Source organism: Tachysurus fulvidraco, chromosome 2 (genome assembly GCF_022655615.1).
Source record: "Tachysurus fulvidraco isolate hzauxx_2018 chromosome 2, HZAU_PFXX_2.0, whole genome shotgun sequence".
Classification (NCBI taxonomy): domain Eukaryota; kingdom Metazoa; phylum Chordata; class Actinopteri; order Siluriformes; family Bagridae; genus Tachysurus; species Tachysurus fulvidraco.
Window position 1 is genome coordinate 12,577,455 of NC_062519.1, and position 16,244 is coordinate 12,593,698.

The 16,244-nt window shown below is 36.8% G+C and overlaps 1 protein-coding gene across 3 annotated transcripts; it reads right to left on the bottom strand.

The window, feature by feature from the left end:
• Positions 1-2,700: 2,700 nt before the first annotated feature.
• Positions 2,701-14,746, bottom strand: si:ch211-86h15.1 (uncharacterized protein LOC558435 homolog). 3 transcript variants are annotated; one of them, XM_027144363.2, is made up of 5 exons: positions 14,429-14,741; positions 12,855-13,285; positions 6,277-6,368; positions 3,761-3,915; positions 2,701-3,623 (listed from the first exon to the last, which is right to left on the bottom strand). In XM_027144363.2, the coding sequence occupies exons 1-5, from the start codon at positions 14,607-14,609 to the stop codon at positions 3,265-3,267; spliced, it is 1,218 nt and encodes a 405-aa protein (XP_027000164.2). In that variant the 5' UTR covers positions 14,610-14,741; the 3' UTR covers positions 2,701-3,264. The 3 variants fall into 3 exon arrangements, with proteins under 3 accessions (XP_027000164.2, XP_027000163.2, XP_027000166.2); XM_027144362.2 differs by having other exon boundaries at positions 12,855-13,291; XM_027144365.2 differs by lacking the exons at positions 2,701-3,623; positions 3,761-3,915; positions 6,277-6,368 and adding exons at positions 8,701-10,239; positions 10,691-10,788 and having other exon boundaries at positions 12,855-13,291; positions 14,429-14,746.
• Between the last annotated feature and the right edge of the window lie 1,498 nt (positions 14,747-16,244).

Here is a 16,244-nt window from a genome sequence, read left to right on the forward strand (position 1 = left end):
ATCTGTGGTTGGTTTAACTAATGGACTCTTGTCAGGAAGAATAATTTGAAAAGTGCTCTTGGAGTGAAAGAGAAAAGAGTACCGAATGGCCAGATTATGTTTGGGTACCTCATTATATACTCGAGATAGAGCACATAAATGTTATGTGTCAGCCCACCAAAAGGTTAATAGACAGGATAGCAACATGTGTATTATCTACCGTTAGATAGAGATGATACATTTAGAGTGCCAAAAGAGGTTACCAGGGTGACTAAAGATAGCATGTCCAATTTTCTGAAGGCCTTTAAAGTGTACAGGGGTAAGAATGAGAGACTGATTAACAGAGACTCCATTTTGACTCCAAGACAGAAGTGATTGAGAGATGGAGAATCAACATGTTTCTTTGCTATGTTTGATAGTGTGGCTATCCTGCCAGAACTCCAACTGTCAGCACATAGAAGGTGCTATTTAATCCACTCAATCTTCTTGTCACTTTTCATACCACGGCTGCAGTAGCTGGTAACGAATCATGCAAATTTTTGCCTTGGAGTACATTTAGAAAATGCAGTGCACTGTGGAATTAAACCAGTAGGTCAGCACATTTCTGTTACTTCAACCAAGTGAGTCCTGTTAGAATTTGCCATGATGGTGTGCCTCCAGAGGGAAGAAGGAAAACAAGAAATTAGCAATGTATGCACAACAGTAAGGATGGAAGTTGATAGAATTTCATAATTGGATAACATTTTTTGTACAGCTATATAACATTATTTGAATTTACAGCTATATAACATTATTTGAATTTAGTGATCAGGATCACTATCATTACCAGACACCCTTATCCAGAGTGACTTACAGTTTTATTTCAATTTATACAACTTGCTCAGGGGCTCAGCAGTGGCAGGTTAGTGGACCTGGGGTTTGAACCCATGACCTTCCGATCAGTCGTCAACACCTTAACCACTGAGCTTGGTCAGTGATTAAGATAGATCAGATCCAATGGGATCTGATCTATTTACCAACTCCAATTATTAAACACAACATTCTCACAAGTTTGCTGACTGGTCAGTTGCGAGGTCACTCAAATGACATTTTCTTGTTAAACTAAACCGTTTATTCTGATTTAGTGAAGAATTGTACCAGATCCTAACGAAAGTGGGAGGTTTAGTTTGCGAGAGTAGATGGAAGACTATTCAGTTCATCTTTTTGTGATATTTGATCTTAGCAACCAAGATGCTTGCAGAGATCATGAAGCAGGTAGGAGCAGGTCAGTGACCCAGGGATTGATTATATATGTATTCGAACACAGGAGGCACTTGTTCTGCACAGTGATGGGACTTGTTCTGCACAGTGCCAGTTTGATGGGAGTTTTGATCTGGGCTAGCTGGTTTTTCAATATGGAGATAGCTGGTGGCGGCTTTGAAAACAAGAATAAACAGCCTACTGTAGCTATTCCTCTTTTCTCTCAATGGTACACATTGACAGATCTCCTGACATAGATCTCCAGTATTTATTCATTTTTAGCTTTCACCTGTATACTGGTCAGTGTTTCCCAGAGCAGCTGGAGAGCTGGTATTCTTCACAACTATTGAAGATTGCAATAAGATTGTCCTTTCCCTATTCAGGCATTTTATTTACCCAGAATATACAATGTAGAATATTTTTTGGAATATATTTGTAGAATATATATTTGTGTGTGTTTAAGAGAAGGCAATCTGTCAATGTGTACCATTTTAATCTTAATTCTAATGGTTTGCATGTTTGCAACAAGATTTTGGTAGCTGTTGAATATTTTTTTAACTAAGCCACTGTCTTGTCTGAAGCTTGACCCATGAGGGGCAGCATGAGTCTTGGCCCAAAGAGCCTCTATTAACACTTGAATTTAATTTAATATGTATGAAGGACTTTCTATAAGCAGTTCAACCAGGGTTAACCTTCTTAAAGAGTGGAGCTCTATGTATCTACAGACAAGTCTACACTGTATACTGTATGTATGATAATATAGAACTGAAATGAAACTCTCTAGTATGGTGAAAGCTTGATGCAAAATTATCTGACCTCTCTGAAACCAAATCAACACATTTTTTCCAATTCATTATCTGTACAACATTAGAACATTCTCCACTTAAACAGCTTGAAACAGCTAATATACAAATATATAAATTGCTGCCTTAAACTGAAACTGTTATTGTGGAACTCGTGATGGAGATAAGTATTTAAAACCCTTTAATACATTTAAAGGGTTTTAAATACAGTTCATAGTTTTGTGATAAGACATAGTGATACAAAGCTAAATGTCTAGCTCCAGCTTTAAGTTATAAATACTCAACTTGGTGTAATGGCAAAGAATTTAAATTACAATGGGGTAAAAAAAAAAAAGGTAGCTTTTTTAAGAATTCATTCTTATGGGGGGAAACGACTCTCGCTCATTACAATTCCTAGTTTTTTTAAGACACTTTTGAAATGTTATTTTCCACCTCGATGTGATTCCGTTTCCAGTCATTAATTTTAGATAAATTCAAAATTCACCCATGTGTTGCTTTATAAATGTTCAATTTTCCTCTCATTGAATATTCTGCTTTATATTAGACTGGATTACAACCAGGCCTTAATGACATTTAAACTACAAGTCATGCTGTGCATTTTAATGCCTATAACCATGACAGAGCTCTTCCTTAGATCGCTCAGCTTTTGTAATGATGTGTGCAATGAATGGCAAATGAACACTCTTTACAAAGTGTATTTTTGTGAATAATGTTAGTTAAAAAAAAACAGCAGCTTTACAAATATTTGACAGTCAGGTTCTAGAAATGAACAAAAACAGTGCTACAACATTAAAAGTTTCCGTCAGAAACTAAGGAAGAACACACTGTTACATTTACCTAAGATGAATCAGTGTTTTTTTTTTTAAATGTACATTATTATGTAAAAGACACTGATCCAAAAGGCTAAAAAGTTCTAAAACATAAGACCCATCTTCAAGCCCTATGGAATACAGTCCATGCTAATCCCCTTTAGTATATCTGTTAGCCTTGTAATCATCTTTGTAGTAATTATATTTAAAAAGTATAAACATCCTGCCATACAGTGTCTAATATTTTTTTTGGAATATATTAAAAGTTTCAAGTAGGGAAAAAAACCCTCTAAAAAATAAAATATACTAGATTCTGTTTTTCTATAATCACAGAAAGAGAGGCAAAACAGCAAGAGAAAGAAAAACATAATTAAAAAACAAACCAAAAAAAACAAACAAAAAAAAAAAACACCCCTCTGAATTATTGAATCTTTTCAACTCTGATGGCCAAGTTCAGCATTTTCGAGATGAGCCTTAACATGTCTGTTGCATGCACTTCGATCACTGAACCTCTTCCCACAGGAAAGACAGCTATAGGGCTTTTCTCCTGTATGGATCCTAATGTGCACACTAAGGTGACTGGATTGCCTGAAGTTTTTATCGCAGTAGGGACAGTGATAGGGTCTCTCTCCTGAGTGAACTCTCAGGTGAACTTTCAACAGTCCTCGAGAGCTGAAACTCCTCCCACACACCACGCACAGATTAGCTTCGGCTTCGCTTTGGTAAACTGCAGAAGGTTTGTGGCCAGGTTGAACGTTCCTCTCATTCAAGCTCCCTGTGCTTATGCATAACTCTAAATCACAGCACAAGGCAAAAGAAACAGTCAATTTACATATAACGTATAACAATTTATGCCAATAATTGTATATATGTAGATTGTAGATATGTATATAGATATAGATATGTGTATGAGAGATGATTTCTGCTTACGTCTTGGCATGCATTGTTCTTCCTCCAACATGAATACTTCTGGGAGTCTCTCCTTCTTCCTACAAGCTCTCTGATTTTCTATCCTCGGCTCTGTTTTTCTTTCTCTTCCAACTTTTGGTAGTTTGCCAATTCCACGAGCTCTCATCATAGAATATCTAAAATTGAAATTGAGTGAAAAAGAGAATTGCATGAACACATATTCTGACACTGTTATCCCCTTTAACTTGCACTATTTAGTTATTTAGTGTTCATTAGGTGCTTTGCAGTTCCAATTAGGCTAGGCTGAATTAAATGTGATGTTTTGTTTGTTGTTTACAGCCACATTGTTTAGGGCCCAATTGTTTAGGGCCCAAGCACTCTCAACAGTGTGATTTAATATTTATATTTCATATAGTAACACATCTCATACTCAGACATGCTGATCCTGAGGAAACATTACTTAAATGTTAAAGCACAGCCTATCGACAACCTCCTCAGAATCATAGACTAGACTAGTCTCAGTCACAGTTTAACAGAGTATCTAATGATTATTGTATACATTTTTTTACCCACAAGCCTTAGATCCTTTGGTTATTGTTTTTCCTGTAGTTATATTTTTGAAGGAAAATCAAACATTTGAACACCATGAATGTGATGATGTTTGATCAGTATATATCCAGTGGATTGGAAACTAAGCTACATATGACATTCCACCTTGGAAATGTTTCTTAAGAGTAATTAATGGCATGAAAGCCAGACTCCAGGACTACATTAAGTTTAACTTTATTCTATCATGCAATGAGACAGGGCTCAATTGCATATCTACTAGATACTGTTTACCTCAAAAGTATTCGATTCTGAATAGGACGAAGGTGTGGAAAAAAAAAATTATTTGGTAAGCATGTTTCTTTTCATCAGGGGGAAAAAATAACCTAATATTTCCCCCTTATTCCTAATAAGTCAGTGTTTCAATCTCGGACACACAATTCGTAGGAATTCTAATGAGCGAGACTTTTGATAAACGCTATAAACACTTACCCCCAATAAGTGTCACTGTTCTTTAAGAGTTCATCAATTTGCAGTATTTTGCAATCAAGGGAATGGTTATTAGATGGAAGGGAAATGATCAGCAAAAAAAGGAAAGGCTCAAGAAATGGTGCAATGGGTATGGCCATTTAGAATTTATCCATTTGTTCTCATTGACAAATTAACTTCCAAATTGTCATATTTAGCTGACTATTGGATGTATGTGACTTGGAGCAAAAGTAACATATAATAGTAATACAAGATGTTAGAATACTTTAAAAACTGTATTAGGGTTGTTATGGTAACAGTTTCACGGTTGATCTCGGTGTATTCTCAGGTGGTTATCTTCAACTTTTGACTTTTACAGATTATTACAGTGTATTTCCATCTCCTGTCGTTTAACTATCAGTTTTTCTCTTTGTTCTATTTTTTCTGTCCTTCGGTAACTGTTCAAAAATGTAGACGGATTTGATAACTTTCTGAACTCCCCAAAATCATACATTACCCTTCATTTCCCAGCAAAAGGAATGCAGACTGCACTAAAACTCAATCTCTATCAAAGGCACAGGAGAACATGGCAATGTTGACTATTGCTAAATAAAAAACTGTTTATTTTGCTAAGAAGCTGCACACTTCTGTGGTGTTGGTTTTTTTTGTCCTTTCCTCACAGCCTCTCTCTCTCTCTCTCTCTCTCTCTCTCTCTCTGTGTGTCTGTCTGTCTGTCTGTCTCTCTCTCTCTCTGTCTCATCAAAACTGGCATAAAGAGGAATAATTTTTGCTGGAAAGGATACAAATAAAATTAATCAATAAAAGCTATAATCGCTTGATATGTAGTTATAGATGCTAGGGCTTATTATTCTGTGAATCATTAGCGCTGTACACTGGGCAGTAGTGCCGTAATGGTTAAGGCTCTGGGTTACTGATCTGCAGGTCAAGGTTGTAAGCTCCTGAACTTCCCAAAGCTGCTACTTTTGGGCCCTTGAGCCCTCTCTGCTTCAGGGGCTGTGTATCACAGCTGACCTTGTGCTATGGCCCTGGCTTCCTAACAAGCTGGGAGATTCGCTGTTATGGATATGTGACATTTGAAGTCTTCAAAACTATAACAGTAATGTACAGTCAGCACTGCGTCACTGGTAGGTGACTGGCAGGAGAGGGACTGAGACAGAATTATAGTATTTTGCAGGATATTTTTTTCTGACGATAGAAGCTAGAATACCCACGACACCAGCTTGTGACTAACGAAAGGTGCTATGAGTTTCTCTGTATTTTTGTACGTCACACTGAGAGCTTGTTTAATCTTGTGAGTTTTATACACCGTTTATCTAATTTTAAATTGTGGCATGGACACTGCTGCTCGAAAAAAAATTCTATAGAATGTAGAATTTCCTATTCTTCCATTGAATAACTCTTAATACCAAAACAATATCCACCAGGTTCCTTCTTCTAATGTGTCACCCGAACATAAAGGAATACTACTCAAACTACTCAATACGAAATGTCTTAAGACTTACTTTTCTCTTCTTTGGAGTACTTTTTCCTGCTCTGCTGGATTGTAATTAACACATCTTTTAGGTTGACTGGCCTTCACTCTGCTTAATGGAAGCTGTAGTAGGAAAGAATAAATGGCAGAATTAATAGGATTTTCACAAACAATCCAAAGCTATGATGATAAAAAAAAAGGGCTGAAATAACATTGTGAGAAGCAGCAACTGGGAATATATGTGGTTATTATTTTTGGGCAACATAAACATATCTAACTATAGATTATTGAAATAAACCGTAGTAGTAGTACAGTAGGAGTACTAGTACTTACAAGTAGAAGTATTGCTACTATTAGTAGTGGTAATATATAATACAAGTAGAAATAGTACAAGTAGTACTAGTAACAGTACAAGTACAAGTTGTAGTAATTGTATAACACAAAAAGAGACATTACAGCAACAATTATGTACAGTACAAAGCTACTAGCTTACCAAACTACTTCACTAAATATTTGTTAAATGCTGTGTACCAGCTACAAGAACATCTACACAGGCTATGTTCAGACAGATATTTCTAAATGAAAATGTGACTTTTTTTTCCAAAATGTTTGTTCATGCGTGGGTTTAAATCTAATAAACACGATCTGCAACACGATCCGCACAAATTTCGAAAACAGAAAGTATTTAGGAACGTTCTGGGTTATGCCCATAACATAAGAATCTTAAAATCTATCGTGTTCTACAGTATGTTCTATATTCTACTCTTAATCACGTAACCTCTCCTGCCTTCATCGTTACTGTGACGACCTATGTAGATAGACGACGGTCAGCACTGATGAATCAGATTTGGTTCATCTGCTCTCTTTAAACCTGCTTTCATTTCTAATTATTCTGATCGCATGAGTAACAAACTGATTTTCCATTCTCAAGTGGCGTTTTTAACTTCAAACAAGGATGCTCATGCTGATTTGTAAACCTGGTTAACCTTCTGAGGAGCCAGTATGTAGTATCGGGCATAGTGAAACCACTATTCTGGTTTCGGTTAAGTCCTACATTCATAATGTGAACATTTTATATGCAGATTGAGGTATTATCTTGGTGTGCAGAAGGACTAAAAATATATGGGAGGACATGAAATGTATTAGAGATAATAAACCTACAATGTTTCATACAAATCGGTTAAAAGCTTTCTCTCATGTCACCTTTGTATTATATCTATCAAACACTAACATATCCATGTGTCATTTCTATATTTGTTTGAACATGTCTTTGTGCAACAGTACTCCTTGAATGATCCAGGTGAAATGACACACGAAATTTACCCCCACATCTGAAATCAAGCTATATACACACAAATGTAATGGCAATCAATACAACAGTCATTCACAATCAGTACAAGCCTTCACAAAGATCCTCCATGGAGTGTTAGCTTATATTATAAACTGTGGATTAGATCAAGTGGGAAAAAAGCTTGAGGCATAGCGTTTATTATTTAATTCTCGCTCTCTCTCTCTCTCTCTTAGTAAAATACTACTAAAATGAAAAAACAAAATCAAAACAAAACAAAAACAGCAGCACAAGAAGGTTTTTTGTTCCTTCTTTAAATAAACTGTATAAAATAGAAGTATTCAACCATATTATGGGGGCAGTCGTGGCCTAATGGTTAGAGAGTCTGATTCGTAACCCAAAGGTTGTGGGTTCGAGTCTCGGGCCGGCAACGACTGAGTTGCCCTTGAGCAAGGCACCAAACCCCCCAACTGCTCCCCGGGCGCCGCAGCATAAATGGCTGCCCACTGCTCCGGGTGTGTGTTCACGGTGTGTGCGTGTTCATTGCTGTGTGTGTGCACTTTGGATGGGTCAAATGCAGAGAACAAATTCTGAGTATGGTTCACCAAACTTAGCCATACGTCACTTCACTTATATTATGTCGTCTTTAAATTCATCTGGAATACACTGTTCTACACACTATTTTCAAAATTCACTGTTGGAGAATCTGAGCTTGTATTAAAACACTGACAGGAAAAACGTGTGCATTTATTATTTGTAATTCAGAAAAAAAGAAAATAAATATGGTGGTTGGAGCTGAATACTTTGGACTTTTAACTTGGTGCTAATGGGAAAAACAAATCTCATTAGAACCAATATATAATACCATAATTAAAGCATATTTTACACAAGTGCAAGTAATTGATCATTTTTAAAAATGTTTTAAATAATGATTTTTTTCCCCATTTGCTCTTAGCCCACAGCAACTCCTATGAGTTGCTGTGGGCTAAGAGCAAATGGGAAAAAAAAATCATTATCTAATGAGATTATTGATGTATCAACATTCAGTATTAAGACAAATGATGCTAATAAATAAGCATCATTTGTCTTAATACTGTATGTTGATACAACTTTTTAATAAAACATTTTAATAAAACTATTGCCAATAAAGATCAATACTCAATTCCATACAGCAGAATAAACCAATTTTATTGGGTCTTAAATGCCATATAGAACATTAAAAATACATTTCAAACATTCTTCAAAATAATTTATAATAAGTGGAATGCATGTCAAAATATGGTCTTTATAGTCTCACATAGGATATGGATGTTTTTTGTAAAACCAGAGTTTAAGGAATATTCCATTTCTTCAACTACCAATTATTTGCAAATAAACTTGCTGATGTCCATCTTGATAAATGAGGCCCACTGTGTGAACTTTACATTAGATTTGATCAGAGTGTTTTAAATTCAACAGAATCAAATCACAGCATGTTTAACTTCACCCAATATGGGCGGCTGAACGTTTAGGAGAACAATGTTGTTGGCTCGGATACTGATATCAAGGTATGGATATATTCACTAAAGTACATTATATGGTCAAAGGTTTGTGGACATCTGACATAACTCTCTCATGTGCTTTCTGAACATTCCATTCAAGATTGAGCCTCCCATTTGCTCCGATCTGATCTCCGAGCTACAAGAGCACTAGTAAGGTCAGTGTCCCAGTTCATCCCAGTAGTGCTCACTCAATATCTTCACTTCAATCTTGGCAAACTGTTCATGGACATTGATTTGTGCACAGGGGCACCTTTCTGGGCCACTTAGTTCCAATAAAGGGAAATGGTAAAGCTACAGCACCATACAAAAGGTGTGTTCCCATTCACATACTTGTGTGCTATTCTACACCATTGTGTGGTATAAATAGTGTCAGTTATGTGTTCAAACAGTTCAAAAATATATTTTGTGCCACTTTGCCATTTAATTTGAAACACTATAAAAAATTGTATTCTGCTAAATCTAGCGGAGGTCGATTACGTGTCTTTTGCCGTCGTCTGGGAAACAGCTTGGTAAAAAAAAAAAAAGGTAGTGTTCCATTTAAGATGATACTATAGAACCCTACTAAAATCCATACACCAAACTGTAGATTGAATATTGCAAGTGCATAGTGTAAAGTATGTCATTTTTTTTGATGCAGTTAAATGCAAACTTGGGGAAGTCCCAGATATGGATGTGATGATGAGACCTGGAATAAAGAAGTTCCACCGTGCTGTAAAACCTCAAGAACCAGGTGATGATCCCAAAGCTCATGAAGAATGGTCACTTTTTGTTTCCTTCAAGTTTTCCTAGTTGAAGTTCTCTTTGCAGTTCCTCGCAACTGTTTCTCAGCTGAGGAAGTAATCTTTCTCTGCTTGCTCTCTGGTCTGGAGGACACCAGTGAAGTAGACTAAATGCCTCCTTCAGAGGACAAGCGTCTGTAAAAGCTTGACCTGTATTGGCCGAGCGTTCTTCTGCTGTGCTATTTACATCTACATCTTCCAGGTTTGGTGGAGCACACTCCATGGGCAGAGGTATAAAACTGAACACCGCCTCCGTCATCTTTTTTCTCTGCCTGTACTGTTTGGATGCAGCCCTCCATTGTGCTCTCTGTTTCTTCCTCTCGGTCTTTGGAAGGTCACATGACTTTATATATTTAATCTTTCCCATCTGTTTTCTTCTTTGATAACTAAAACAATAGTGTAGAACGGTGGGACATGAATTAGATTGTAAACAACCAATTTAAAAAAAAAAACACATGATATGAGATATTCCGGAGAACAGAAGTTTAAAGTGCACATGTTGAAGCAAATGCTACAAAAACAGCCCTTTAAATATAAACAGCCACTCAGGTTTAAGTGATCAAGAAGGTTTTGTTTAATAAGCTGCAAAACAGGGCAGCCAATCAGAGCGTGTTTAAACCTAAAGGATTACGAGCTTGTAAACTGGACAAGCTACAACTATTTTTAGTGCATAGAACAACGTTATTTTACGTTACAGCATAATATTGGATGCTTGAGGGTAAAAAAAAATTAAAAATGTCTATAAATATAGAATATGAGCACTTTAAACTTTACAGAATACAACTGGGCCTGATTAACATATGGTCATAATGGTTTCTTTTTAACAGGCTTCATTACCTTTCTTTCCTTTTAGCGAGATATTCAGCTCGTGCGTTAGGGTCAGAGTTAACCCGCTGCCTGTGACGTGCACTTTTTCCTTTGCTACTTAGTGGCATCTAGGAAACAAGGTTATAAAAGATTAATATACGCTTTCTTAATAAAAACAGGTTTACAAATACAAAACAAACAAAAAAATCAATCCTCAAGTATTTATAGCTGGAAAAGACATTAAAACGTAAAGATTTTTTTTTCTAATTAAACTACAGTTTAATAAAGAATAAAGAATACATCATAATGTGTATGAAACCACAGAAAGAGCCAATGGAAAAATCACACTGGTTGCACTGCATGAGGTTTTTTGAGGTGTGCATTGTGAAATTTCTATTAAAAAAAAAAAGATTAGGTTTACAAATACAATTTGATTTGCAGCGTTTTCTTGAGTTCATACCTCATTACGGCCCTATGCAACAACTACGTATCGGAGCTTAAAAAGGTTGAACACTTTCTAAATTTGACAAAGTCTTACAAACCTTCTAGATGTTTCCAAGGATCCTTGGCATGTTGCTGTATGATGTCACTTCCTGCTACTGAATTGTATTCGATATGAAAAGTCTCAAAATGCTCTTTTCTTGACGGTCGTACCAGATGAGGATTCGTAAAATGCACAAATTTGTACACATTTTATTCACATTTAAAAAAGTGCAAAAGTGTTTGGAAAAAAAAATGCAACACTTCGTCACACCACATAATCGTATCAGTGGAAAATTTAAGTTGGCAAATACACCCACCAACCATATTATGAACACATGTACATCTAAACTTATACCTGTAGATAGCTGAGAGTAACTCAAATTATGACTCTTTGCAACTGTGTTGAGCAGAAAAGTATCTCAGAAGACACAGCACATTGAACCTTGAAGCATATCTGATACAACAGCAGAAGAACTCAATGGCTTCCTCTCCTGTCGGTCAGAAACAGGAATCTATGGACACAGTGGATACTGGGTCACCAAAACTGGACTTGAAAATGAATCCCCTGCTTGAGGAATCTTGATTTTGTTTTTCTTTGACATGCAGATGGTACAGCCAGAATTTGAGAACAGAATGAATCCTTGGACACAACTTTGTTCAGGCTGCTGGTGGTATGTTTTATTGGCACAAACTGGCTGCCTTGATGCCAATGGATCACTGAATGCAATCCAGGTGCACCTTTTATGGTCGCAATTTACCATCATAACGAGTATCATATAATTATCCATCTTGTAGGTGTGTGTGTTGTGTTATGCCTCAAAAAATTGGAAATTAGCCAGTAATAGGACCCATTAGCCTACTCTTCTACACTATGGGTAGGTTGGTATATGATGGGAAAAGAAGCCAAACATCATTGTTTAGCTGACTCTTGTAGCTTCCTTCAAGTTTCAAAATAAACTCTACTATGGGTAGGATAATTGCTTTGTTGAAGGTGCCTTGTTAAGATTGATCGATTCATCAATTTTGCTACATCACAAAAGCGTGGTGAGCCAAACAGATTTGTAATCTACAAAAATGCTGTAATCTACAAAAATTTTGGTTAAATTGCCTTTAGCCATAACATACTCGATTGATATTGTTTACTATGTAGTATGTATTTTTATACATTTTACATACAGTCAAAAGACACACCTACATTTGAAAAGTTCATAAACATAGACCTACATATCAAACTTATTTTAGCGCTTCCGTCCTGAAAGAATGAAAGTGGAGAAGATTCCATGCCAGACAAAAAATAAGAAAATATTAAATGCAATACACCTGTACATAATAAAAAGTAATCCATGTTGCTGACTGAATTTCACTCTAAGACCCAGTTAAGGCTTTTCAATAATGACCGAGAGAAAACGTTTCACACTGAAAAGCAAAACTTCTGTTGCACTGCTCTTACACTATATTCTCTCAACATTACAAATAATAACAATAATAACAATAATAACAATAACAATAATAATAATAATAATAATAAAGCTGACATCATGAAGAAGTGAATGTAATTCCCTGTTGCATTGCATTTTTGTCATCACTTAGACACAATGAATGATTTAGGCTACAATATTAATTGTATATCTACAAATGTGGTATAGAGTAAATTCACTTAACCAGTAAATGTAATGGCTTATTCAAAAGATCACAAATTGAGGTCACTTACCTCTGAGGCATTATGCATTGAGGAAAGTATGTCCAGTTCAGTTTCCAGCCCACTCGTCTGGTTGGAAGCCAGTCCGCTACTCTGATCATCAGACATGCTGCTCTGTGATGTGCAGAAAATCTCTGCTCCCAAACTAGACTTCGATTCATCGGTTTCTTCTTTAATCTGCATACACTGATGAGCCTGGAGTGAAGGACTCGCTCTGTTGTCCGTCATTTGTGGATGTAGCATCTCTTCTATTCTCTGATCATTTTCTAGACATGCACTTGGGGAAACTGGTTCTTCAGGCACGTTTATTTGAGGAAGTGGAACTCGAAGCTCTTCCCTGGAAGCGCTTGTCTCTTGCTTCACCTGAATCTTCTCACTTGGATCTCCTCTCTCAGATCCAACACAGGGTTCTCCGTGGAAGACAGACAAACCCTGCTGTAATTCTGAAACAGAAATATTATAATAAGTTGATATAGAACATAATTTATGTACACCCTGACTGTGAGGGGAAAAAATGAGAAGGCATGCAGACAGAGAAAAAGTTCTGTATTGTGACTAGACTTATATTTACGTTTGTTTAGTCAAGGAGAGAGAGAGTACATGTGGTAGCCTAGTGGTTAAGGTGTAGGACTACCAATCGGAAAGTTGTGAGTTCGATCCCAAGTCCAACAAGCTGCCATTGTTGGGCCCCTGAGCAAGGCCCTTAACCCTCAATTGCTCAGCTATATTAAAAAAATTAGATAATGCACGTCTTATGTAAATGTATATGTATTTATACATGAGCCCTAACATTAAAACCACTGACAAGTGAAGTGAACCGCAGATAAATCTCTCATTACAAATAAACATGGCCCATTTCAAGAGGTGGAATATATTAGGCAGAAAGTGAAGTCATCACTTGGAAGCAGGGGAAATGAAGAAGTGTAAGAATCTGTATCTGTGTGATTCTGTGTGACATGGGGAAATTAGTGAAAGCTAGAAGCCTGGAGCAGACTGATGGAAGAAAGTGACCTGGACTGATGAATAACTGTACAGGGAATAGCTTGAGGAACATGAAAATGTTGTGGCTTCCAAATTACCCAGATCTCAATCTATAAAATGTGCAGCACAAAACAAGTCTGATCCATAGACAAGTCTGATCCATACAAGCTCCACCTTCAAGCTAACAGGACTTAAAGGATCCGCTTGCTAACGTCTTAGTGCCAAATACCACAGCACACCTTAAGGTCTAGTGATGTATCAGAGCACACAATAAACCTTTGCAGTATTAGTCAGGTAGTTTTAATGGGTGTGTATGTAGAAATAAAACTGACCGGTGTGTTTATTTTCATTCCGTTTTCCCTGAGTGTCTGTCTGTGTTTACACTTTACGCTAAAGCTAACAGTCTTTGGCTGCATCCCAATTCCCTCCCTATTGGTTAATTCCCTACGTGTTGTGTTTAGGTCTTTCTTCTACACCCTACCTAGTGCACTTATATAGTGACCGTAGCGCAATTTTGAAGTGAACCAGAAACATAAGCGACTCAGAAAGCAGATGAAACCGGTCGAAGTAACATGTGTAACGGTTTAAACAGCCAACAGACTCACCTGGATAAAACTGTATACCTGCCTCCAGCAGTCTGCTCTTCAGAAGCTCGTTTTCTTGTCTGGATCGAGAAATTTCGTCGTGATATTCAGTAACGGTAACTTCCACTGCCTTGAAAATCTCCTGGGCGGCCAGCATTAAACGTTCCGTTAGGAAAATGCTCAGAGATTGCAGATTCGTCATGGTGACGTTAAACTGCTTTACAAAGCTGCTGAAATAACCAGCAAACTTAATGACAACAATAGACCTAGGATTTACTACCGTCCTTCTTCTCCTATCAGCTTAACAGTGTTAATGCTAGATAGAAACACATTGTTTAGCGCCTCCGTGTGGCTTGGAGCACGGGTTCGGTACACAGCTACTGTATGAATAATATTAATAAGAAGGTTTTTTGTTTGTTTGTTTGTTTGTTTGTTTCATTTGCAAAGTATTTTATTAATTATCACCAATGAAGATGTAGAATATTGATGAGAATACCAGCACCCATGACCCATGCTACCACCAAAAATACTACTGCTACTACTACTACTACTAATAATAATAATAATAACAATAATAATATAAACATTAGCAAAAATATCTTTGAAGAAGAAGAATAAGTAACTGCTCTAATCAATTTATACTATGGCATATACAATTTTGTAGTTGTTTTGTCCTTTTTTTTTATTATTTGTGATGTTTTAACATTTCCAATTATCACTTTTTGTATTTTTTATTTATCCTAATCACGGGGCATCACACACTCTTATATATATATAGATTTTGTATTTATTAAAGAAAGTCAGCAGAGACGTCGGCTTGAAACTAACACCAATAAGCAAGTATAGGAAACATTCATTCATTCATTCATTCATTCTTAATCACTTTTTTCCTGGTCAGGGTTGCTAGGGATACAGCGCTAATCACTGGGTGCAATGTGAGACTTCACCCTGAATGGGACGCCAGTTCACCAGGATGTCATGCACACACATTCACACACTTGTTGACACCTAGGAGCAATAGTAGTGTAGATAGGAAGTGGATTAAGTAGTATCTTAAGAGCTAAAGTATTTAGTAAATATTCAGGTCACTTACGGCTGTTTGGACTGTGAAGAAAAGTTCATTCCACCAGCTTCGTGTCAGAAGATTATAGATGCATGTCTTCTTTGGTGGTGCATTTATCCATAACAAGTTCTCTACTCTACAACAAGCATCTCTTAATCATAGACTTGAAAGCATAATGGTACAGGAGGCTTGTATGTCATCGTGCAGTTTCTCCACGTTCTTGTGGTGTGAGCATGAAGCTTATTTCTGAGCACCTTTCTGGGCAGTCCTGTTTCTTGTGACATTGTAGTCAAGCAGGGCTGTAACAACACACTAGTTACATATATAAATATAGCTGAATCACAGCCAAATATCATGGTAACTCCATGCCACATCTAAGGAAAGATGGCCGATTGACTGAAGTATTTATTACAAATACTACATCATTAACCACTTCACATGATCTCCAAGAGGTGTTCAAATAACAGGATTTTCACAAACATTGGAGGTTACCTGGGGTCAGTTGCACAGAGACATTCTTATTTCTTGCACATTTTGGTACAAGAGGATTGTGATCATATTAATCTGATAAAATTATCTGGTCTAGATATAGAAGGATTCTTTGTATTTCTCTCTCTCTCTCTCTCTCTCTCTCTCTCTCTCTCTCTCTCTAACTCTCTCTCTCTCACACACACGCACACACACACACACACACACAGAGTAAAGTGCCTGGTTACAGTATACATGCAAGGAGCTTGTGTGGTACAGTGCTGAGCAGTGAATGGTGAAGAATAA

Coding starts and splice junctions, on each gene's coding strand:
- si:ch211-86h15.1 (XM_027144362.2), bottom strand. CDS start 14,609: ATGACGAATCTGCAATCTCTGAGCATTTTCCTAACGGAACGTTTAATG. Junction 13,292..14,428: donor AGGTATACAGTTTTATCCAG/GTGAGTCTGTTG, acceptor ATAATATTTCTG/TTTCAGAATTACAGCAGGGT. Junction 3,624..3,760: donor AGAACAATGCATGCCAAGAC/GTAAGCAGAAAT, acceptor GCTGTGATTTAG/AGTTATGCATAAGCACAGGG.